General features: G+C 40.0%; 1 protein-coding gene across 3 annotated transcripts in view; it reads right to left on the reverse strand.

The window, feature by feature from the left end:
* Nucleotides 1–26,630, reverse strand: part of LOC121388375 (probable ATP-dependent RNA helicase DHX35) — a 48,434-nt gene that overhangs the window by 1,399 nt on the left and 20,405 nt on the right. Inside the window, exons 17-25 of one of the 3 annotated variants that reach the window (XM_041519676.1) lie at nt 25,003–25,127; nt 20,705–20,759; nt 18,482–18,577; nt 16,321–16,415; nt 14,694–14,771; nt 13,973–14,102; nt 12,825–12,978; nt 6,785–6,896; nt 5,024–5,079 (exon numbers count right to left, since the gene is read on the reverse strand). In XM_041519676.1, the coding sequence (XP_041375610.1) occupies nt 5,035–5,079; nt 6,785–6,896; nt 12,825–12,978; nt 13,973–14,102; nt 14,694–14,771; nt 16,321–16,415; nt 18,482–18,577; nt 20,705–20,759; nt 25,003–25,127 (890 nt within the window). In that variant the 3' untranslated portion in view covers nt 5,024–5,034. Of the gene's footprint in view, nt 1–4,916; nt 5,080–6,784; nt 6,897–12,824; nt 12,979–13,972; nt 14,103–14,693; nt 14,772–16,320; nt 16,416–18,481; nt 18,578–20,704; nt 20,760–25,002; nt 25,128–26,630 lie in introns of those variants that run through there. The other 2 variants (XM_041519675.1, XM_041519677.1) reach the window with 2 other exon arrangements.

Genomic DNA, 26,630 nt, shown 5'->3' on the forward strand with positions numbered 1-26,630 from the left:
TAACTTCCAGCTGGGTCAAAGTTCGAGGTGCACTCAACTTTTGATAGAGAAGTGAACACCACAAGTCCTGTGATTGGTGATAAATGTGAGTGTGTTGGTTGTAAAACAAATTAGTTACATCTGGGCAAAAAATGTATGCAATTTTATTTCATCTAGTACCACTGTGTCAAGTAGCCTTGTGCTTGAAACATGTATGGGGTACCTGTAAAAACAAAAAAGTACAAAACATTTGTGTGGAACTACATGTAGTGTAGTCACAGACGCTACCCGTTACCTCAGAATTTTTTTCTAATTCACTTTAAGAGTGGGGGTGGTAGTATTTATATCTATAGTGTTTACATCGATTGATACACTGCAGGTAGGATTTTTAGCAATATATGTTACTATTGTCATCTAGGGGATTTGATTTGGTAGTATACACCCTAATGAACCCAAGAATATTTCATCTACCCAGGCATTGTAAAACATTCAGTGGTGCTTCTGACTTGAGGTGGTGTCCTCAAACATTGGTGATGCTGGCCAGTTGATGCTGCTGACTTGAGGTGGTGTCATCGAACATTGGTGATGCTGGCCAGTTGATGCTGCTGACTTGAGGTGGTGTCCTCGAACATTGGTGATGCTGGCCAGTTGATGCTGCTGACTTGAGGTGGAGTCATCGAACATTGGTGATGCTGGCCAGTTGATGCTGCTGACTTGAGGTGGTGTCATCGAACATTGGTGATGCTGGCCAGTTGATGCTGCTGACTTGAGGTGGTGTCATCGAACATTGGTGATGCTGGCCAGTTGATGCTGCTGACTTGAGGTGGTGTCATCGAACATTGGTGATGCTGGCCAGTTGATGCTTCTGACTTGAGGTGGTGTCCTCGAACATTGGTGATGCTGGCCAGTTGATGCTGCTGACTTGAGGTGGTGTCATCGAACATTGGTGATGCTGGCCAGTTGATGCTGCTGACTTGAGGTGGTGTCCTCCAACATTGGTGATGCTGGCCAGTTGATGCTGCTGACTTGAGGTGGTGTCCTCGAACATTGGTGATGCTGGCCAGTTGATGCTTCTGACTTGAGGTGGTGTCCTCGAACATTGGTGATGCTGGCCAGTTGATGCTGCTGACTTGAGGTGGTGTCCTCGAACATTGGTGATGCTGGCCAGTTGATGCTGCTGACTTGAGGTGGTGTCCTCGAACATTGGTGATGCTGGCCAGTTGATGCTGCTGACTTGAGGTGGTGTCCTCGAACATTGGTGATGCTGGCCAGTTGATGCTGCTGACTTGAGGTGGTGTCCTCGAACATTGGTGATGCTGGCCAGTTGATGCTGCTGACTTGAGGTGGTGTCCTCGAACATTGGTGATGCTGGCCAGTTGATGCTGCTGACTTGAGGTGGTGTCCTCGAACATTGGTGATGCTGGCCAGTTGATGCTGCTGACTTGAGGTGGTGTCCTCGAACATTGGTGATGCTGGCCAGTTGATGCTTCTGACTTGAGGTGGTGTCCTCGAACATTGGTGATGCTGGCCAGTTGATGCTGCTGACTTGAGGTGGTGTCCTCGAACATTGGTGATGCTGGCCAGTTGATGCTTCTGACTTGAGGTGGTGTCATCGAACATTGGTGATGCTGGCCAGTTGATGCTTCTGACTTGAGGTGGTGTCCTCGAACATTGGTGATGCTGGCCAGTTGATGCTTCTGACTTGAGGTGGTGTCCTCGAACATTGGTGATGCTGGCCAGTTGATGCTTCTGACTTGAGGTGGTGTCCTCGAACATTGGTGATGCTGGCCAGTTGATGCTGCTGACTTGAGGTGGTGTCCTCGAACATTGGTGATGCTGGCCAGTTGATGCTGCTGACTTGAGGTGGTGTCCTCGAACATTGGTGATGCTGGCCAGTTGATGCTGCTGACTTGAGGTGGTGTCCTCGAACATTGGTGATGCTGGCCAGTTGATGCTGCTGACTTGAGGTGGTGTCCTCGAACATTGGTGATGCTGGCCAGTTGATGCTGCTGACTTGAGGTGGTGTCCTCCAACATTGGTGATGCTGGCCAGTTGATGCTGCTGACTTGAGGTGGTGTCCTCGAACATTGGTGATGCTGGCCAGTTGATGCTGCTGACTTGAGGTGGTGTCCTCGAACATTGGTGATGCTGGCCAGTTGATGCTGCTGACTTGAGGTGGTGTCCTCGAACATTGGTGATGCTGGCCAGTTGATGCTGCTGACTTGAGGTGGTGTCCTCGAACATTGGTGATGCTGGCCAGTTGATGCTGCTGACTTGAGGTGGTGTCCTCGAACATTGGTGATGCTGGCCAGTTGATGCTGCTGACTTGAGGTGGTGTCCTCGAACATTGGTGATGCTGGCCAGTTGATGCTGCTGACTTGAGGTGGTGTCCTCGAACATTGGTGATGCTGGCCAGTTGATGCTTCTGACTTGAGGTGGTGTCCTCGAACATTGGTGATGCTGGCCAGTTGATGCTTCTGACTTGAGGTGGTGTCCTCGAACATTGGTGATGCTGGCCAGTTGATGCTGCTGACTTGAGGTGGTGTCCTCGAACATTGGTGATGCTGGCCAGTTGATGCTGCTGACTTGAGGTGGTGTCCTCGAACATTGGTGATGCTGGCCAGTTGATGCTGCTGACTTGAGGTGGTGTCCTCGAACATTGGTGATGCTGGCCAGTTGATGCTTCTGACTTGAGGTGGTGTCCTCGAACATTGGTGATGCTGGCCAGTTGATGCTTCTGACTTGAGGTGGTGTCCTCGAACATTGGTGATGCTGGCCAGTTGATGCTGCTGACTTGAGGTGGTGTCCTCGAACATTGGTGATGCTGGCCAGTTGATGCTTCTGACTTGAGGTGGTGTCCTCGAACATTGGTGATGCTGGCCAGTTGATGCTTCTGACTTGAGGTGGTGTCCTCGAACATTGGTGATGCTGGCCAGTTGATGCTTCTGACTTGAGGTGGTGTCCTCGAACATTGGTGATGCTGGCCAGTTGATGCTGCTGACTTGAGGTGGTGTCCTCGAACATTGGTGATGCTGGCCAGTTGATGCTTCTGACTTGAGGTGTGTCCTCGAACATTGGTGATGCTGGCCAGTTGATGCTGTCCTCGAACATTGGTGAGGTGGTGTCCTCGAACATTGGTGATGCTGGCCAGTTGATGCTGCTGGGCGTCAGATAAAGCCAAACACTAACAGATTTTTTCTCATACTTTTTTCAAAGTATTCAATGTCAGTAACATGTTGATGATGTATGCACTCATCCAGGAGCTAAGCACCACCACAAAACTGGACATGAAGAGACCGTAATCCCAACATTGATAGCCACAGGCATAGGAAGTGTGTGTGTGTGGGGGGGGGGGGGGCAGCAGTGATAGTTTTTATATATTTATACATGCATTTTTATATATATGTGTGTGTGTGCTCCCCTACCCCCTACTTTTATGGCACCTTCCTGCAGCCGTGACAGCATTAAACAAGAAAATGAAACTTAAAAAAAATAATTTTATAAGGACACCACTAGTGCACATTAACGATTAATCATTGGCTATTGGGGGGGGGGGGGGGGGGGGGGGGGGGGGGGGGGAGGGGGGGGGGGGGGGGAGAGTTAAAGTTTGTTTTGTTTAACATCACCACTAGAGCACATTGATTGATTAATCATTGGCTACTGGATGTCAAACATTTGGTAATTTTTACGTCTAGTCTTAAAGAAAACCCGGTACATTTTTCCATTAGCAGCAAGGGATCTTTTATATGCACTTTCCCACAGACAGGACAGCACATACCACATCCTTTGATATACCAGTCGTGGTGCATTGTTTGGGACGGGGGGGGGGGGGGGGGGGGGTCAGAGAATGGGTCCACTGGGGTGGTGTCATCCTACAATGCAAACATTTTAGGTGAGCACTCTACCGATTGAGCTAGATTCCCCCTCCAAGAAACAAGGGGAAAAAAAGAATGATGTAGGTTTATGGAGTTTACATATATAAGGAATAGTTCTGGGGTTTTTTGTTTAATGACACCACTAGAGCACATTGACTAATTAATCATTAGCTATTGGATGTCAAGCATTTGGTAATTCTGACACATAGTCATCAGAGGAAACCCGCTACATTTTTCCTAATGCTGCAAGGTTTTATATGCACTTTTCCACAGACAGGAAAGCAGTGCACGTATCATGACCTTTGATATACCAGTCACGGTTCACTGGCTAGAACGAGAAATAGCCTAAAAGGAATCGATCTCAAACTGACCGTGCATCAAGCAAGTGCTTTACCACTGGGCTACGTCTCACCCTCAGCATGGTGAACATGTCTTTGGAAACTCCACCCTATTTATGGAGTTGGAGAAAATTGACATATTTAAGGAATGGATTTTATTCCTAAATAACCTATTATAAACAATGCACAGGGCTTCTAGAATTTTATAAAAATCCACTAGCCATGGGATCAGTGATTTTAAAAATGTACTAGCCATGATTAAAAATTCACTAGCCCTACTTCAAATAAATACAATTTTACTAATAGTAATAATCAGATATGTCACCTAAATAGGAAGATTGACAAGAGTTTTTCCACCAGCCGTCGGGCTAGTTATAGTAATTATTTACTAGCCCAACACTGAATATCACTAGCCATGGGAGTGGGGCTACCATAATCTAGAAGCCCTGCAATGCATATGTAGAAATGTATATCAAATAAATAAGAAAGCAGAAAAAATTAGAGTAATGGGGAGAGGTACATGTACTGTTAGTATAAAATGCCCTTACCAAGAATTGTAATTAAAACATAAATTTTTACAATGGAGATGGGCATAACACATGCATGTCCCATCTCCCCCACCCCCACCACACACACAATCTATATAACTATAAATAACACCTGTCATTTTCTTACACCAGATATAAAATCTAGTCCGTACATTAAGTCAAAAACAAGAAGCACATTTCACTCATCGTAATTATAATTTAAATTATAAGTGCCCAGTCATTTTCTTACACAAGATGAACAATCTGGTCCATACAGGAAGTGAAAAAGAACCATTTCATTCACCTTGATTATAACTAGCGATCCCGTGTCATTTTCTTACCCAAGGGGTAAAATGTGGTCTGCAAGGAAGTGAAAAAAAATCATTTCATTCATCATGATCATAATTAGAGATCCCCTGTCATTTTCTTACATATGATGAATAATATGGTCCATACTGAAGTGGAAAACCCCCCCCAAAATGTCTTACTCATTAGAAGAGTTAATAGTCATCATCACAAATCAAACACCTACACTTTCTAAAAGTAAAATTGTTATTTCAAGACGTCCTTGTGCTCAAAATATACACTGTGAGCCTACAGCACATTTCTCCAGCTTACAAGTGATGTGTTGTGCAGACAAGTAGATTTCAAGATTCACTTGTCAGGCACACAGTGGAATACTTGACTTATTTTCAGCACTGTATAAAGGAAATATGTCTGTTTATACAACACCCTGGCACACTGCTGAATCAGCTGTTAGGTGCCTCTGATGCTTTTTAATTGTGACACTTGATCTAGAAAATGAGACAAGTAACCCAGATGAACGCACCAGTGTTTGCAGCATTAAAGGGGCAGATGCACAAAAACACAATAAAAATTTTTTTATTGTTTTGTTGGGGTTTTTTCGGGGTGTGTGTGTGTGTGTGTGTGTGTGTGTGTGTGTGTGTGTGTGCATGTGAAATGTAAACATTATATCTTAAGTACCTTAAGTACAATTATGTTTACAATAAATTACATTCAGATGATTTCATTTAGGCCAAAATAAAATAAAAGCTAGAAAAGTTAGTTTTGTTTAACGACACCACTAGAGCACCTTGATTTACTAATCACCATCTATTGGATGTCGAACATTTGGTAATTCTGACATATAGTCATACAGGAAACCTGCCATTTTTCCATTAGTAGCAAGGGATTTTTTATATGCACCATCCCATAGACAGGATAGCACATACATGTACCACAGCCTTTAATATATCAGTTGTGGTGCACTGGCTGGAACGAGAAAAAGCCCAATGAAGAAGAAGAAGGAATGTTTTATTTAACGACACACTCAACACATTTTATTTATGGTTATATGGTATCAAACATATGGTTAAGGACCACACAGATATAGAGAGAGGAAACCCGCTGTCGCCACTTTATAAGCTACTCTTTTCCATTAGCAGCAAGGAATCTTTTATATGCACCATCCCACAGACAGGATAGTACATACCACGGCCTTTGTTACACCAGTTGAGCACTGGCTGGAGTGACAAATAGTCCGATGAGGCCACTGACGGGGATCAATCCTAAACCGACTTAATTAATTTCTTAGTTTGACTAAAAATACATGTACATGTAGTTACTGTTCCAAATTTGACAAAAGTATGGAACCATTTCAAATTTCACTAAGATGTATCTAAGTAGTCAATGTTTCAAATATGACTAAAGTGTATCTATACTCACTGTTCTGAAGTTGGCTATAAAGTACTCACTATTCTGAACTTGAATTTGACTAAAAATACTCACTGTTCTGAGTTCGACTATAAAGTACTCATTGTTCTGAATTGGACTATAAAGTACTCACTGTTCTGAATAGGAGTATAAAGTACTCACTGTTCTGAATAGGAGTATAAAGTACTCACTGTTCTGAATTAGTGTATTCACTATTCTGAATATGACTACAAAGTACTCACTGTTTTGAATTTAACTATACAGTACTCATTTTCTGAATTTGACTATAAAGTATACACTGTTCTGAATTAGACTATATTCATTATTCAGAATTTGACTACAAAGTACTTACTGTTCCGAACTGGTAGAAATGAGAAGCCAGTTCACAGAGCCATTCAGGTTTAATAACTGTGATATCCCGCATGAAATCCTTCGTGGTCTGGATAACTTCATTGAAAATTACCCTGAAATTTACACTCAAAAATGTTAAGCAATTCTTTAACTTTATCAGTCAATTCATATGATTCAAGGGCTCAAACTTACAAATTTGTTACCTATAGCAATTTTTTAATGTTTTTTCCATAGGCAAAATGCTTACGGGCGGCAATTTTCAGCCCACCTATGGCAATTTTAAACCCGTAAATGTGGCAAAAAAATATAAAAATCAATAAACAGTCCCTTCAATAATTGTTATCCATCGGCAAAAAAACTGCCATTGGTCAATCTCCCGAACGATGGCAATTCATATCACAAATATAGCAATTTCGGTCAGTGCTATCATTAAGTTTGAGCCCTGTGATGTACAAAAATTTATAATGCAAGAATTCACCAGAATAAAATGTCTCGCCTACAATACTCTTTTGATAATTTTCACAGATAATTTGATTCTACAAACCTAGCCAGGGCTTTAGAATTTACCAGAGATGAGGTGCTAAAGGGTATGCCCAAAATATACAAGCCCAAATTGGTAAGGACCTGCTCTCAAAACATTTCACCTCAAAATCAATGGAATGTTAACCTGTAATTAAGACTATAATAACTTGAAATGTGTATGTACAACTCTTAACCAGCTTTTATTGACATTAGTGATTAAAAAGACCTTGGTGTGCTCTGAACAGACAAAAAGCCTGTAGTGCTAAAATTAGCGAGATCTTAAAGCCTGCTAGCACCTCAGGCCAGTCCTCGACTGACTCTTATGAAGATGCATTCAACTCTCAGTTTCACACTGGATACTGTGATGGTCATGATTTGTTGGTAAATATAGATGTTGTCTGTGCACAATTTAATACTGTATGGTGCTATAATTCAAAGTAACAGCCTCAGGTGGAGTAGTGGTTGAGCTATTGGACTTAAAGTTGGTAGGTACTGGGTTCATATCCCAACTGAGGTCATGGAGGATTTTTCATTCCAGTATCTGCTCCAACCTAGATTAAGTGCACCACTAGACTCAATGGGGTAGTATGAGACCACTAGACTCATTGGTGAGTTGTGAGACCACCAGTCTCAATGGGGAGGTGTGAGACCACCAGGCTCAACGGGGAGGTGTGATACCAATACCGTATTTGACCGGAAATTAGCCCATGTCTTTGAATAAGCACCCCTCCGTTTTGATAGCATTTAAGAAATTAGGCCCTCATTTGTAAATAAGCCCATCCCCAACTTCGTCACCTTATAAATAACACGAAAATGCAAGTTTGCTCAAAGTTCATTTAAAAGGTCATACCTCCTGCAGATAATTAAACACAAACTAACACAATATTTTACCACCAGTAAGATTTGCTAACAGTAACAGTGTATAACATTGTTTTCAATTTCATGCCTGCAGTATTTCTTTGAAGTACCCAAGCCCAAGCCCAAGTCTGAACTAAAACCAATGTCTATTTTTACCACCACACTGGGTCTGCTGTTAATGGCAATTAGGCAAATACCTTATTCTGATTGGCTAAGAACAATGACCTAGATTGACAACTCTTTGTATAGCTAGCTGAACAGTGCAAGCTGGCTGTCTGTGTCACAACCGTGTATACCCTATTGAGTTTGTTGTTAATTGCTGTTGTTTTAAGTCTTCTCAGCATTAAATTTTGGATGTAAATTGTAAATAAACAGCACTGGTAGTAATTGTAACATAGAAGGTGTTTCTAATAATTAGACACTAACAAAAAACCCCAATTAATTTAACTAATAAATAAATTATTATTATTTATTAATAACAAATGGAACACTAATTCATAGATGTGCTACTGAATGTTTTTTTGTTTTCTTCCTGGTTCATTTAATTATTATTTATTATTATTATTATTATTTATAATTTTTTTCAACAAAACTGGCCCTTTGTCTGGGAATAAGCCCACCCCATGCTAAGCTCACAATGAGTTGTCTTGGCCCCCTGGGCTTATTTCCAGTCAAATACTTGGCTCAATGGGGAGGTGCGAGACCACTAGGCTCAAAGGGGAGGTGCGAGACCACTAGGCTCAATGGGGAGGTGCGAGACCACTAGGCTCAATGGGGAGGTGTGAGACCACTAGGATCAATGGGGAGGTGCGACACAACTAGGCTCAATGGGGAGGTGCGAGACCACTAGGCTCAATGGGGAGGTGCGAGACCACTAGGCTCAATGGGGAGGTGCGAGACCACTAGGCTCAATGGGGAGGTGCGAGACCACTAGGATCAATGGGGAGGTGCGAGACCACTAGGCTCAATGGGGAGGTGCGACACAACTAGGCTCAGGTGTGTTACCACTAGGCTCAATGGGGAGGTGCGTGACCACTAGGCTCAATGGGGAGGTGTGAGACCACTAGGATCAATGGGGAGGTGCGAGACCACTAGGCTCAAGACCACTAGACTCAATGGGGAGGTGTGAGACCACTAAGCTCAATTGGGAGGTGCGAGACCACTAGGCTCAAGGGGGAGACCACTAGACTCACTGGGGAGGTGTGAGACCACTAGGCTCAATTGGGAGGTGCGAGACCACTAGGCTCAAGGGGGAGACCACTAGGCTCAATGCAGTGCTCTACAAACCGAGTAAAAAAACTCGACATGGCAAAAAAAAATATTCCCTGGCGTCTAAAAAATAAAATCACATTCGCCAGTTGGCGACTACCTAATAATTTTACTTTAATCTGTAAACAAAACTGGACATCGGAAAACACAGTGGACCAGTAGCAATTTATCTTCTATAAAACTTGTTTTCTATCGGTAATTTGTTTGAAAAATAAAAGTTTGAGACAAGTTATATCGGACTGTGAATAACGATTTTCTAGTATTCAAGAGTAAACATGTTACGGTAGGTAATACTTCGTTATGATGTTATCTCCCTTAACCTGAATTTCAAGCGTTTGGAAATAATTCGGCCCCAGTTCAGTTTAGGACCAAGTCGGTCCTGTCCCATTTTAATCGCGTCGGAAGTCATGTTCACCAGTGGAGGATAAAAACATGTTTCTATTTTCATGACTCGACTTTATGACATTACTTATGGATTTACAAGGCAGTATGTGATGAAAATAAATATTATTTAAACCAAAAGTAAGGAAGCCAATTGGTAACTACTAGTATTGTAGTAACACGTTGAAGCCTGGCAGATATTATCAAAAAGGTTTTATTTAACTTTTAATGAGTACTGCAATTTAAATGCATCTTAGCAGTGCCATTAAAATATTAATTCACTTAATTTCGTTTAATAAAATTACTGGGTACGGAATTTGCTAATGATAGTTAATAATTGTTCACTGTTTTAGTGGAACTGGACATAAACAGTTGTAATTATTATTTAACAACTAGGAATTATCCCTTCAGAAGTTCATTTGAATGCAGTCCTAATAACAATTACGACAGTAATGTGCCGTAAAACGGCACTATTAAAGCACATGGTTTATATATTAGCTGGCTACTAAATATAAGTGGCTGGTGACTAAAATATTATATTTTACTGGCCAGGGAAGAGTAAATATGAACTTGCTTCGTAGACAACTGCAATGGGAAGGTGCGAGACCACTAGGCTAAATGGGGTGGTATATGACCACATACACTGAGTTTCACCGACTTGATGAATCAATGTGCTCTAGTGGTGTCGTTAAACAAAAACTTTATTTTCCCCCAAATTGATGTGTGTGATTTGGGGCATGTCTCACAAGTGCATGAATCCATATGGGGAGTGATTACTTGCATGCACTGCTGTTTCCGTGTACCCAGGGCTTGTTTGTAATGTCACAAAAATAGAAGTCGGTGTCTCTTAAATGTTTGTTTTTTTAAGTTTAAAAAAGGGAATCAGTCTTTGCTATAAGGAAGTAATAATATCTTTTGATCCTAGAAGATCTGATTGCAAATGGTATACTGAGATGCAAAGACTAAGTGCTTAAAATAATAACCGTCTGTTCAAATTGCACAATTATTAGCCAGTCATGATTCTCATTTACTGAAAATAAATACTTTTAATTGAAAGAGAAATTTAATTAAAAGATCAAAGACTTATTATTAGTAAACAAAGCCTCACATGAATTCATTGCCCAAGCCCTTCAATGTACATAATAGCATTTAAAATACAGTGTTATTTCTTCAAACCACTGCCATGCTCATAAAGCTAATGAAAGTCTGATTGCTATATTATTTGACTTCATTCATTTCATTTAAAATACAGTGTTATTTCTTCAAACAACTGCCACGCTCATGAAGCTAATGAAAGTCTGATTGCTATATTATTTGACTTCATTCATTTCATTTCAACTTATTTTTATGCTTATATCCATTTAAGGTTAAGCACGCTGTCCTGGACACACACAGCTATCTGGGCTGTCTGTCCAGGACAGTGGGTTAGTTGTTAGTTGGTTAGTGGTTAGTGAGAGAGAAGAAGGTGTAGTGGTCTTACAACTACCCACTGAGCCCTTAAGAACTCTGGGTGAGAGCCGGTACCGGGCTGCGAACCCTGTACCTACCAGCCTGTAGTCCTATGGCTTAACCACTACGCCACTGAGGCCAGTCATTATTTGACTAGTAGTAATGCAGCTTAGCAATAAGCTTGGCTAACCTTTAGACTACTGGATTAATTATTGACAAAAACCACATTGAGTGGTTACAAGTTTATAATTTTTACTCACATACATGTACATTCACTTAAATGTTCTATAAATTCATAAAATAAAGTTCATATTTGAATCGGTAAGTATTATTTCCATGGGTTTTTCAAAAAATTTATGATATTTTAGATCAGTTAATGTTGATTAAAATTAGGCAAAAAAAAAGAGTTGCATTTACTCATGAACATTTATAATTTAACAATAAATGAAGGATGGGATGAAAATAAAAATTCGTAAAGCTTCTGGGATTATTTTTTTTAAATTGAAGTCCGCAGGCTTAATTCTTTTCTTCAAAAACTACAAAACAAGTGTTCACACTTTATTGTTAACAAAAAAGAAGAAGTTTGTTTTGTTTAACAACACCACTAGAGCACACTGATTTATTAATCATCAGCTTTTTGAGGATAAACATTTGGTAATATTGATTCTTAGACAGGAAACCCACTATATTTTTCCATTAGTAGCAAGGGATCTTTTATAAGCACCATCACACAGTCAAGATAGCACATACCACATCCTTTGATATACCAGTAGTGGTGCACTGGCTGAATTATTGTTAACAAAGTTAATTATCAGTCTATTATTAAACAAAATGCCTCATGGTTTTATGTAGCTTATTTGATTGAGCACTCGCCCGATATGGTTAAGATTGTAGGATCAAGACCTCTCAGTGAACAGTGATCCTCTGACTGGGTTTTTCCTTCTTCCCAACCAGTGACCTATGACTGGTGTATCAAAAGTATATGCTGTCATGTATGTGGAAAAGTAAATATAAAACAAATATTTCCTGGTATTGGAAAAATATAGTGGGTTTCCTCCAATATTATATGTCAGTTATCAAGTGTTTGGTATTCAATAGCCAGTGCTTAATAAAGCATTGAGATCTAGTGGTGTTGTTAACAAAACAAACTTGTTAAAAGAGTTAAAAATTGAAGTTTGTTTTGTTTAATGACACCACTAATTAATTTATTAATCATCGGCTATTTGGTAATTCTGACATACAGTCTTAGCAAAAGGGTCTTTTATATGCACCATCCTAGAGATAAAATAGCACATACAATGGCTTTTTATGTATACCAATCATAGTGCACTGGTGAGAATGAGAAATAGCCCAATGGGTTCACTGACATGAATCGATCCTGGACCGACCGCACATCAGGCGAGTGCTTTACCACTGGGCTAATTCCCACCCGTCTGGGGGAACGTTCCAACAAGTGCACCACAACTGATATGTGCTTTCCTGTCTGTGGGAAATGATATACCAGTCATGGTGCACTGGTTGGAACACGAAATAGCCCAATGGTTTTAAAAGAGGTACTATACCATTTAGGTGGCATCTCTGGAAATAACACAGAGGTTGGATGGATGTGCAGGACGTGATCGTCGCGTACAGTCCTGTAGACACCGGTGTAGTGCAACTTGGCAGCATTCGCAAAGAAACTGGCAGTCAGACATCTTCGCACTGGGTCAACATCATCTGAAATTTAAAAACAAGGAATATACAATATTATACTGTAAGAATGTAACTAGCAGTCAGACATCTTCGGACTGGGTCAAAGTCATCTAATAAAACAGGTTTTGATGAATAAAATGTAACTTAAGATAATTGAAATACTGCTCTATGCTTTTTAACAGTAGCATTTGGGTGGGACAAGCACATTTCAGAAGAGACAAGTAAAAATGGAGAAACACTTCAGTCTTGTGTTGTCGGACAATTTGATGTAGAGAGTTAATGCAGAACCGTGTAAGCTTAGATGGCCATGAAAACAAGCATTCTGAGAGTACCGCTAAAGCAAGACATGTCCCCTACAAATGTTTGTATCTCATAAATTCAAGGCCATAATTCTGTGAAAAATGGGTAAATCGCCACGAACGTCATACTGAACTGATCATGATAAAGCTATGCACAAAATTTCAGCTCAATATCTTGAGGCATTGCCAAACAAAGTCCGGAAAACAAATGTTCTATTTTCTAAGTTCATGGGCCATAACTGTGTCAAAAATGGGTAAATAGTCATAAAACTTGATCTGTAGCAGTACATGATAAAGCTGTATACAAAAATGGGTAAATAGCCATAAAACTTGATCTGTAGCAGTACATGATAAAGCTGTATACAAAAATGGGTAAATAGCCATAAAACTTGATCTGTAGCAGTACATGATGAAGCTGTATACAAAAATGGGTAAACAGCCATAAAACTTGATCTGTAGCAATACATGATAAAGCTGTATACAAAAATGGGTAAATAGCCATAAAACTTGATCTGTAGCAGTACATGATAAAGCTGTATACAAAATTTCAGCTCAATATATCAAGGCATTGTGAAAAAACATCCAGAAAACTATAAGTGGGATAGAGGGACGGACAGATAGACAGACAGGAGGGAAATAAAACCTATAGTCCCTTTCTGTTGGCCTGGTAGGGGACTAATAAATTAAACTCAGATAAAAACATCAACTGATCTGCTTACCTCCACATGAGATGAGTGGAACTTTGAATTTGAGGAGAATTCTCTTCAACTGCTGTCTGATTTCCACAGCTCGACAGAGTCCCTTGTAGTTGAGGAAATACTCCTGACACCACTTGGAGCTGGTGCCATACTGGAAACCAAAACAAATACATGTACAGTGAAAGACACAACAATAAAATCTACCAACCACCCATATATGGTTTCTCAAGTCTGTAAGATATGTACAGTACAAGATGTTTCTCAAGTCTGTAAGATATGTACAGTACAAGACACACCAATCAATGAACCAGTCACCCACAGATGGTTTCTCAAGTCTGTAAGATATGTACAGTACAAGATGTTTCTCAAGTCTGTAAGATATGTACAGTACAAGATGTTTCTCAAGTCTGTAAGATATGTACAGTACAAGACACACCAATCAATGAACCAGTCTCACGAATTATGTCATTACTTTAAGGCTGTTTTTATTTTTAGCCAAAAAGCAATTTTAATGCAGGATAATTTGTATAAAAATTTAAATAGCATTTACTGGAAATAAAAACACAAGTAATATTATCTTTTGATATTTGACTATAACTTGACAAAAAGAGAATTTTTGTGTCTGGTTTTAACTTTATTTTATAATAAAGTTAACGTTTAAGCCTGTAACACATGTACAATGCGAAGTAGCCACTCATAGATAGTAGTTCCCATATTTATTAAAGAAAAATCTTTATCTAACCTTTAGATATGCTTTGTAAACATTGATAAGTGATATGTGATCACCTTCTTCCACTGAGAACCTTCTCCTTTCTCGGTTCTACAATCAAAAGATAAAAACAATTAGGAGATAAACATATACTCAACAATATTAATTAAGTACCAGTAGACCTTTAGGTCGGTTTTTGCTTGTGTTATATTACGTTTTTAATCATTGTTGGAGTACATTTTGATCAGTAATACAAGTTTTGTAAATCTTGTAAAGCTGAAAAAAAAACTAATGTATTTTTTACCATATATAAAGGAAATGTTGAAAATATCTATTGGCCCTCAATTTTGTCGAGTATACCTTAATTTCATTTTTGAGGTTGGTTATCATGGCATTTAACCCCGCTAAATGACATTTAAAACTGAATGCATTAGCAGCAGGTTTCCATTTTCTCTTCTTGTTTTTTTTTTTTTTTCACTAAGTGTCGAAATAACCTTATGTACAAACACCAAATAGCTGAAGTATTAAAATGTGTTGAGGTGTTGTTAAACATTCAATCCTTCCTCGACACTTAAAACCAGATAATAACAAAAAGAAAACCAGCTGCCATGACATAGCCAACTACAGTAAACTCTCTCAAAACTGGATCCTCAGTAAACCAGAATTCCCTCAAAACCCGGATCCTCAGTAAACCAGAATTCCCTCAAAACCCGGATCCTCAGTAAACCAGAATTCCCTCAAAACCGGATCCTCAGTAAACCAAATTCCCTCAAAACCGGATCCTCAGTAAACCAGAATTCCCTTAAAACCGGATCCTCAGTAAACCAGAATTCCCTCAAAACCCGGATCCTCAGTAAACCAGAATTCCCTCAAAACCGGATCCTCAGTAAACCAGAATTCCCTCAAAACTGGACATGTCTTATTTTATAGTCCCTTTTTTAATATCAGTAGAGAACAGGCCCTCTCTAAACTGGATACCCTTAAAACCAGACTTTTTACTTGATCATGTGGGTGTTCAGTTTAGTAGGGTATCACTTTATTATCAAATAGTTTGTTAAAAGGCGTTTGGCCCATGCTTATAAAAGACTTGAAGTCCTGACTTAGTCTGAAATGGTTTATGCAATTTACATAATGCTGCCATGACACTGAAGTTCCCTGACCTTACGAAACCGTATGTCCAGACTGTGAAGGTTTTATAACATGAGACCAGGACTTCACAATAAAACAAGATTTTCTTTACTTTCTTTTTTAAAAACATATTTCTTTTCTCAATATAATTGTAATCTATTCGTTATCACAAACACAATGCCAACCTACCACTGAAATGATGACAAGAGAATAACTGTTTTAAAAGAATGGTCTACATTTACTATTTCTGGTATAGCCTTTAGACTATTCTCGTTCCAGCCAGTGTACCATGACTAGTATATCAAAGGCCATGGTTTGTGCTGCCCTGTCTATGGGATGGTACATATAAAAGATCCCTTGCTACTAATGAAAAGGCGTGTAGTTTTTCTCTTTATGTCAGAATTACCAAATGTTTGACATCCAACAGCCAATGATTTTGGACTATTTCATCTTTAACTTTGGCTGGCCATACCACTAGGTGTAAAAACCAGTGAGACACTAAGTAATATTTATGCTCATAAAACCTGCATACCGATTTATTTTTCTGTCGTGATGGCGTCACGAAGACATTCTGAATCTGAGTCATGGCAGCAATGGTTAAGGCTTCCTCAGAACACTCGAACTCTCCTGTAAAATAAAACCGAAGAAAACAATTAAAATGATAAAACCATTTGTTTATTTTAATGCTCGAACTTAACGACAGCACTGACAGCAATTGCCGGAGTTCTGATAAGAATTGCTATCATTCTGGGGATTGACCGATGGCAGTTTTTGCCGATGGATAACAATTAATGCCGCTGGTTGAAGGGACTGTTTATTGATATTTATATTTATTGCCAAGGTTACTGGTTTAAAATTACCACCGGAGTCAAAAACATTTTGAAATTCCCGTATTTAAAAATTCCTAAGTTCGAACCCTATCATCTAGTCATATCTCTGCACACAGGGGTGGGACGTGGCCCAGTGGTAAAGCACTTGCTGGATGCGTGGTCGATCTAGGATCGATCCCCATCAGTGGGCCCATTAGGCTATTTCTCATTCCAGCCAGTGCATCATGACTGGTATATCAAAGGCTGTGGTTTGTGTAATCCTGTGCATATAAAAGATCCCTTGCTACTAATGGAAAAATGTAGCGGCTTTCCTCTCTAAGACTATATGTCAGAATTACTAAATGTTTGACATCCAACAGTCGATGATTAAAACATTAAGGTGCTCTAGCGGTGTCGTTAAACAAAACAAACTTTTATCTCTGCACACAAGACAGTTTCAGTGGTCAAACCATTAACTAAACAGCACAATCGGTGGCTCGTTTCTGTGGTTGTGATTGTGTTTACTTTTGTAAAAGATAGGGGTGGGATCTAGCCCAGTCGGTAGAGCACTCGTCTGGTTGTAGGACTGAGCCACCTCGGTGACCCATTCTCTGTATGGTATTTTTTCCCATCCAGTGACTCACAACTAGAACATCAAAGGCTGTAGTATTTATAGCATATTAAACAAGCTTCCTTTTCGTATCATGTTAATGTCCCGAGTGAAATTATTTCACGAGGGACATAAACATGATACAAAATGGCTGAGTTTAATATCCTATTTATTACTCATAATTGATCTTAATTTATATCACTCAACTCGTTATGTTGACATTCTGGTAAGGCTATAGTGCGCCAATCGATGATGTCATCATGTGACGTCGAAGTGTTAGTTACATCCCACTTGGAATTCTAGTGGGACATATCACTTAGATATGTACCAAAATATTTTTAACCATATGCATTTGGTAATAAGTACAGTTCCGTTTGTGTGAAACTGTATATAAAAGATCTCTTGCTGCTAATGGAATAATATAGCAGGTTTCCTTTGATGACTACGTGTGAAAATTGCCAATCATTAACTCATAAATAAAACTGCTGCTGCCACTTATAGGCTACTTCCACCTAAAAGCACCAAAGAGATCTTTCATAATATGCATTTTCCCACAGGCATGACAGCACTAACCATGACAAATGTTAAATGATGGGAAGGCAGGACTGGGACTCTGAGACAGGTCAGTACATGCCATGGCAGATGTTAAATGAAAATACAGAATCTTTCAGAAAAAAGAATAAATGATTGGATTTTTAACACCTCAGCATGAAGAAGGAAAGAAGGAAATGTTTTATATAACAACGCATTCATCACATTTTGTTTACAGTTATATGGCATCAGACATATGGTTAAGGACCACAGATATTGAGAGGAAACCCACTGTCACCACTTCATGGGCTACTCTTCGATTAGCAGCAAAGGATCTTTTATATGTACTATCCGACAGACAGGATAGTACATACCATGGCCTTTGTTACACCAGTTGTGGAGCACTGGCTGCAATGAGAAATAGCCCAAAGGGCCGACCGACAGGAATCAATCCTAGATCGATCACAAATCAGGCAAACGCTGTACCACTGAGCTACATCCCATCCCTATATCAGCATGAAAAATAATAATATATTAGATTTTTAGGGTGCCAAAAAAATACAAAATTAAAAACTTTATTAACAAAACCCAAGGAAAACAGACGTGAAGAGTCGCACTCATGGAAGATGATGCATGGACATGTACCAATGTAAAACTAAATGTTGTGGTCAGACCACTGAAACTGTGTATGGAGCTGTGGAATACAAAACAAATGATTTAACTATAGTGAAGAATACGGTTACCTGAGACTAGCAGCATCTTTGCAAACATCGGTGACAGTGGAAATTCTGCCATCTGTAAGCCAAGTGGAGATGTAAGGTTACCATTTTCATCCAGGGCTGAAACAAGTGAAAAAATAAATCAACACACTGTAAAATACTTGTGGGCATGTTAACGTTTTGCTAGCTGCTGTAAAGAGAAACATGCTACCTCCTCCACCGGGCATTTAAATACTTGTAATGGCATTAATCACTGTCAAAACAGTCATCACTTCAGGCCTGATGCTTATAAAACTTTTAGACACACTTTAGACACACTCTTGACACACTAATGTTATGGCAAAGCTATGCAAATTGTGTGCGTGTGATGTCATTAGAGATTGAGTCTGGACTGAAAGTTCTATAAGCATGGACATAGGACCTGGTGTTCGCAAAAGATGAGCATACCCTGCCTCACCGGTGGCATCCATCATGAACACAGCTTAAGGCGACATTACACGATATGATTGCTTCATATGAGAACAGCTAATTACATAGCAACTAATGAAATCATAATGATCTCTTTTTCACAATCAGCTATTCTCTTAGTTATTCTCATACGAGACACTTGTGTCATGTGGCGTTGCCTTTATGATTGTAAGCCTATTGTTTTCACCCAAGCAATGAAATTTATATACAGGGCAATACATGTGTAACATTGCAAGAACCTTTGGATGTACCAATCATGGGGCAATGGTTAGAAGATGAACACCCTGTCCTTTCGAGTCCATTGAGCCCAATCAATACACAAACACCCTGCTCCACCCTGCCCTTCCAAGTCCATTGAGCCCAATCAATACATGAACACCCTGCCCTTCCGAGTCCATTGAGCCCAATCAATAAATCAACACCCTGCCCTTCCGAGTCCATTGAGCCCAATCAATACATGAACACCCTGCCCTTCCGAGTCCATTGAGCCCAATCAATAGATGAACACCCTGCCCTTCCGAGTCCATTGAGCCCAATCAATACATGAACACCCTGCCCTTCCGAGTCCATTGAGCCAAATCAATAGATGAACACCCTGCCCTTCCGAGTCCATTGAGCCCAATCAATACACAAACACCCTGCTCCACCCTGCCCTTCCAAGTCCATTGAGCCCAATCAATACATGAACACCCTGCCCTTCCGAGTCCATTGAGCCCAATCAATAGATGAACACCCTGCCCTTCCGAGTCCATTTAGCCCAATCAATACATGAACACCCTGCCCTTCCGAGTCCATTGAGCCCAATCAATAGATGAACACCCTGCCCTTCTGAGTCCATTGAGCCCAATCAACAGATGACCACCCTGCCCTTCCGAGTCCATTGAGCCAAATCAATAGATGAACACCCTGCCCTTCCGAGTCCATTGAGCCCAATCAATACATGAACACCCTGCCCTTCCGAGTCCATTGAGCCCAATCAATACATGAACACCCTGCCCTTCCGAGTCCATTGAGCCCAATCAATAGATGAACACCCTGCCCTTCAGAGTCCATTGAGCCCAATCAATACATGAACACTCTGCCCCTTCTGAGTCCATTGAGCCCAATCAATACATGAACACCCTGCCCTTCCATGTCTATTGAGCCCAATCAATCCACGAACACCCTGCCCTTCCGAGTCCATTGAGCCCAATCAATATATGAACACCCTGCCCTTCTGAGTCCATTGAGCCCACTCAATCCACCAATCGCATCTCAGGCGAGTTCTACACCACCTAAATGCATCACACCTAAAGACCTAAAGAAAGTGATCTACCTCAGTGGTGTCGTGGTTAAGCCATCAGACATAAGGCTGGTAGGTACTGGGTTCACCTCCTGGTACTGACTCACACTCAGAGCTGGTTTAACGACTCAGTGGGTAGGTGTAAGACCACTACACTGACTTCTCTATCAATAACCACAAACAAATAACCACTAACCGGTTGAGGTGCATGCCCAGGACAGCATGCTTGAACATTAATTGGATATAAGTACAAAAATAATTACAGTGAAACCCCTGTAAACCGGATACCGTCGGGACCAAGTAAAATGTCTAGTTTTAAGAGATATCTGGTTTAGAGAGGTTCTCTTCTGCACAGATATTTAAAAAACGGACCATAAAAAACATCTGGTTTTGAAGGAATTCCGGTTTACAGAGGGTCTGGTTTTGAGAGGTTTCATTATATAAACAAACTATCTACTTGTTATAACAAAAAGAGAATCAAAACTGATGTGCTCTACCTCCAAGTGCATACAGCAGTTCCAAAGATCTCAACATGTTCTGAGCAGGGGGTGCCTGAAAATATAACAAAACAATACTTTGTGACACTTGGGACTATAGAAAAGAAATCTATAGCCACCAATTAGATCTTTTCTTTGCACTCTCTGTAGACAAAATGGCACATGTACCATAGATTGTAATGTACCAGTTGGGGCTAAGCATGTTCAGACAGGAAAACACTTATTAACGGATCAACCCAGGGGATTGATCCTATGGCCTATCGAACCTCAGGTGAATACTCTGCCACTGAGCTATCTCAAAATCTCGAGAGCGCTCACCTAACCTGCTTCGATCGTAGCATCAAACAACACATTTGTTGTATGCAACGCAGGCCAATTCTGGTTATCTCTTATTTTCATCATATTCCATAACAATGACGAGTGCCTTTCTAACCACAGATAATATTTACAGCCTGGCAGCAATCTGTGCCATTCACACCCACAATCTTACTTTTTGGACATTCTATGTTCCATTTTGGATATAAACACCGACATCCAATCTTTTGATAATTATGACACTTTATTGAATAACTTTGTATCTTGTATGTAGAACATAATACAGTGAAACCTGTCTAAAGAGGACCCTGAACAAACCACAATCATGTCAAAACCGGCCAAGTTTCATGATCCCAATTTTTTTTAAATTCTAAAATGCAACACTTTAAAAACTAGGTCCTGTCTAAATGGGATAGATATCAGGTCCTTGGCGTGATCTGGTTTAAGCCAGGTTTCACTGTAACTAACAAGAATTCCGTGAATTAAATGTCCTGCCTACACTAAACCTTTTCAGTGCTCTGTGATGAACATCCATAGATGCAACCTATAAACCACGTTTCACTGACTCACTGACTCATAGTCCGTAAGAAACGGATCTAAACATGAATGTTTAATGTTAAACTTTAACACACGAGGTGACGCCGTAGGAAAAGTAATGCCTATATCTCAACTTTTTACTTTGTAAAGGCAGGATAAAAACTGACATTTATTGAAAATGTTCCTCTATAATGGTAGCGACAAGATGCACTGTTCAGTCACAAGCTTCAAAATTAACAGAGTGTACGATCTGTTGACTTCCTTCCCACATAACAAATGCAGGGTTTGAAACACGGACAGCGAAAAGTAGTCCGTGTTTTAGACCTAGCGGGTGAAATAAAAATCCACCTGCTAAAATTAAAAAAAAAAATCGCAGGTCAATTTTCAAGAGACAACTGTACGATCATCTCATCTTCTATTTAGGCGAGGCTGAACTTGTGATTCTGTTATATTTTAATTCCATAATACTCTATAATACATCCCAGAGATCCTAATGTTCCACACACTGTCACAAATCCTCCACTCATCCAGTGCTATACATATTTTTTCTTGGCAGGCCATATTTCTTTTGGCTTACTACTTAGATTTTTTTTTTTTTTTTAAAGCAGGCATTATTTTACTTTCTATTTAAGAGTCCTGCAAATGGTAATTTTTGTATTAAAACATGGACACATAGGTGGAAATGTTTTATCCATGAAGTATGTGCACCCTGATGTGTGTGTGTGTGGGGGGGGGGGGGGGGGTTCGGGCATCATGTTCAAAGAGAGTACAGAGAAAAGACATTTCACTGGCAAAGTACACAGACCAAGCTCTTATTGGAATTCAATATACTTTTCTGTGTGAAAGAATAGTGTATGCCTGTACATATGGGGGGGGGGGGGGGGGGGGGTAATATCAAATGTACAATAAGTGTACATATTTTTTCAAATGTACAATAAGTGTACATATTTTTTCATTTGTGATTTTGTAGATATGTACTTGGATGACCCGCAAAGAGGTATCTCCAACAAGGAGGTTGAAGTTGAGTTGAAGGAGAGATCACTTATCACTCTAGGGGTAATATCAAATGTACAATAAGTGTACATATTTTTTCATTTGTGATTTTGTAGATATGTACTTGGATGACCCGCAAAGAGGTATCTCCAACAAGGAGGTTGAAGTTGAGTTGAAGGAGAGATCACTTATCACTCTAGGGGATTAAGACAGCATGTAATGTTTTCTACATGTCAACACAGAAAAACCACACCTTGTATCTGTCGCTATGGCAAAAACAAAACAAAGTTATCCAAAATGGGTTTTCACTTGACCATACTGACCCCAGTTTTTTTTTCACAACTTGTTTAACATGCATTTTGAGCCACTACAAACACCAGTGCCCAGTTGTTCAAAGCATAGTTAAATTAATCATAGTTAAATTAACCATCATTAAGTCTAATATTTTCCTTGCAATATTTTTTCACAAATACAATATAAACTTCTGTTCTAAATCAAGTTTCATCATTATCTCTTCAACTATTATTTGTACTCATTCAGTCCCTGGTTTGGAAATGTTCTGTTAACCATTGGTTAAGCTACATGTGTAACTAACGTTTGACCAACCAGCCCCATGATGACCAAAAAACCATTGGATTTGTCAAAATTGGTAATTTCAGCAGGAAGATGAGTAATGAGGAATATCTGGGATTTTTTAAAACTAAAATATTTTTATACTACCCAATAACAAAAGGACAATGGCTTTAAATATAATGAATCAGATATGGTAATAGTTACAGATTTATACCCTGATATCATACCGATAGAAAGTGGAAGCGGAGTACATTAGATATTCCTAGTGCCTCCAGTTGTAATATAACCGGGGCTATTTCAGACCGATATCATACCGATAGAAAGTGGAAGCAGAGTACGTTAGATATTCCTAGTGCCTCCAGTTGTAATATAACCGGGGCTAGGTCAGATCGATATCATACCGATAGAAAGTGGAAGCGGAGTACGTTAGATATTCCTAGTGCCTCCAGTTGTAATATAACCGGGGCTAGGTCAGATCGATATCATACCGATAGAAAGTGGAAGCGGAGTACGTTAGATATTCCTAGTGCCTCCAGTTGTAATATAACCGGGGCTAGGTCAGACCGATATCATACCGATAGAAAGTGGAAGCGGAGTACGTTAGATATTCCTAGTGCCTCCAGTTGTAATATAACCGGGGCTAGGTCAGACCGATATCATACCGATAGTAAGTGGAAGCGGAGTACGTTAGATATTCCTAGTGCCTCCAGTTGTAATATAACCGGGGCTAGGTCAGACCGATATCATACCGATAGAAAGTGGAAGCGGAGTACGTTAGATATTCCTAGTGCCTCCAGTTGTAATATAACCGGGGCTAGGTCAGACCGATATCATACCGATAGAAAGTGGAAGCGGAGTACGTTAGATATTCCTAGTGCCTCCAGTTGTAATATAACCGGGGCTAGGTCAGACCGATATCATACCGATAGAAAGTGGAAGCGGAGTACGTTAGATATTCCTAGTGCCTCCAGTTGTAATATAACCGGGGCTATTTCAGACCGATATCATACCGATAGAAAGTGGAAGCGGAGTACGTTAGATATTCCTAGTGCCTCCAGTTGTAATATAACCGGGGCTATTTCAGACCGATATCATACCGATAGAAAGTGGAAGCGGAGTACGTTAGATATTCCTAGTTCCTGCAGTTGTAATATAACCGGGGCTAGGTCAGACCGATATCATACCGATAGAAAGTGGAAGCGGAGTACGTTAGATATTCCTAGTGCCTCCAGTTGTAATATAACCGGGGCTAGGTCAGACCGATATCATACCGATAGAAAGTGAAAGCGGAGTACGTTAGATATTGCTAGTGCCTCCAGTTGTAATATAACCGGGGCTAGGTCAGACCGATATCATACCGATAGAAAGTGGAAGCGGAGTACGTTAGATATTCCTAGTGCCTCCAGTTGTAATATAACCGGGGCTATTTCAGACCGATATCATACCGATAGAAAGTGGAAGCGGAGTACGTTAGATATTCCTAGTGCCTCCAGTTGTAATATAACCGGGGCTATTTCAGACCGATATCATACCAATAGAAAGTGGAAGCGGAGTACGTTAGATATTCCTAGTGCCTCCAGTTGTAATATAACCGGGGCTATTTAAGACCGATATCATACCGATAGAAAGTGGAAGCGGAGTACGTTAGATATTCCTAGTGCCTCCAGTTGTAATATAACCGGGGCTAGGTCAGACCGATATCATACCGATAGAAAGTGGAAGCGGAGTACGTTAGATATTCCTAGTGCCTCCAGCTGTAATATAACCGGGGCTAGGTCAGACCGATATCATACCGATAGAAAGTGGAAGCGGAGTACGTTAGATATTCCTAGTGCCTCCAGTTGTAATATAACCGGGGCTAGGTCAGACCGATATCATACCGATAGAAAGTGGAAGCGGAGTACGTTAGATATTCCTAGTGCCTTCAGTTGTAATATAACCGGGGCTAGGTCAGATCTCTGCATTTCAGGAACAGTGGCTTGTGGCAGTTTGTCAAAATCACTCTCTGAAATAAAAACAGATCATTTTACATCCCACCTTGGACACACATATCCAAATCAATATATATATATATATTCATAGGAAGGATGTGCAAAAAAAAAATGTTCAATAGCAATTTTGCATTGGAATTTTTTCGACCGTTCTTAAAACGGAAACGTCTTGCACCCAGTGTTATGTTATTGTAAGGAGATGCAAAGTGACGTTATGGGAATAATGAAGTCATTCAAAATTAGCTGTATTATTACAATGCTTCGCCACATTAAAATAAAAACTGGTCTACTAAATCTTGAACAATGTCAAAATAGTTCCAAGAACAGACAGTACAGTTTACAGGTCAGGATGTTTTTATTTTTCATCACTTTAAACAAAATATTAAGGTCAAGTTTTAAAAGATGAAAAAAAAGAAGGAAAAAAAGTACCTTTTGTCAAATATATCACATAAAGATATTACCATTGGATATGTTATATTTAATGTGTACAAAGCCACAACAAAGGTGCCAAGAGTGACTGTTATCAACTGTAAACATGCTATACTGCTAAACGAAAGAAAAACCTAACAAAATAACAATGTTTTAGATGATAAATCCCATGTTCCTCTTCCTCTCAAGGGAAGGGGCGGGACGTAGCCCAGTGTTAAAGTGTTTGCTCGATGTGCGGTCAGTCTGGGATCGATTCCCGTCGGTGGGCCCATTGGGCTATTTCTCGTTCCAGCCAGTGCACCATGAATGGTATATCAAAGGCTGTGATATGTACTACCCTGTCTGCGGGATGGTGCATATAAAAGATCCCTTGCTGCTAATCAAAAAGAGTAGCCCATGAAGTGGCGACAGCAGGTTTCCTAGATCTTGATATCTGTGTGGTCCTTAACCATATGTCTGATGCCATATAACCATAAATAAAATGTGTTGAGTGCATTGTTAAATAAAAAATGTCCTTCCTTCCTTTCCTCTCAAGTGGAGAGCTACTCCTCCACCCCAGTTCTTACAGGCCGGCAAAATAAAACTGTGTGTCCACAATTGGTGTGCTACATAACAGGTTGCTCTTATCAACAATTAAATTTCAAACTTGTTTTTAGAATAGAGGCAAGTTCTGGAGGCCCGGATATGGAGTTGGATGGCAAGAAGTTGATATACAAAAGGAAAGGAATGTTTAACGACACCTCAGCACCTTTTAAAGTTAAAGTTTGTTTTGTTTAATGACACCACTAGAGCAAATTGATTAATTAATCATCAGCTATTACGTCGTCAGTAGAGGAAACCCACTACATTTCTCCTAATGTAGCAGCAAGGGATCTTTTATATGCACATTCCCACAGGCAGGAAAGCACATAACATGGCCTTTGACCAGTTGTGGCAACACATTTTAAACTATGACTATTTGGGTTCTAATATATGGTTTTACAACATTCATTCACAAGGGACAGAAAATTTTAACTCCTCGTAGGGAGTTGGTTATTCTCATTATTACCCATTGTCACTTTTAATTAGTTTTTAATATAAAATTTTCT

The sequence above is a fragment of the Gigantopelta aegis genome, chromosome 14 (genome assembly GCF_016097555.1).
Source record: "Gigantopelta aegis isolate Gae_Host chromosome 14, Gae_host_genome, whole genome shotgun sequence".
Taxonomy (NCBI): domain Eukaryota; kingdom Metazoa; phylum Mollusca; class Gastropoda; order Neomphalida; family Peltospiridae; genus Gigantopelta; species Gigantopelta aegis.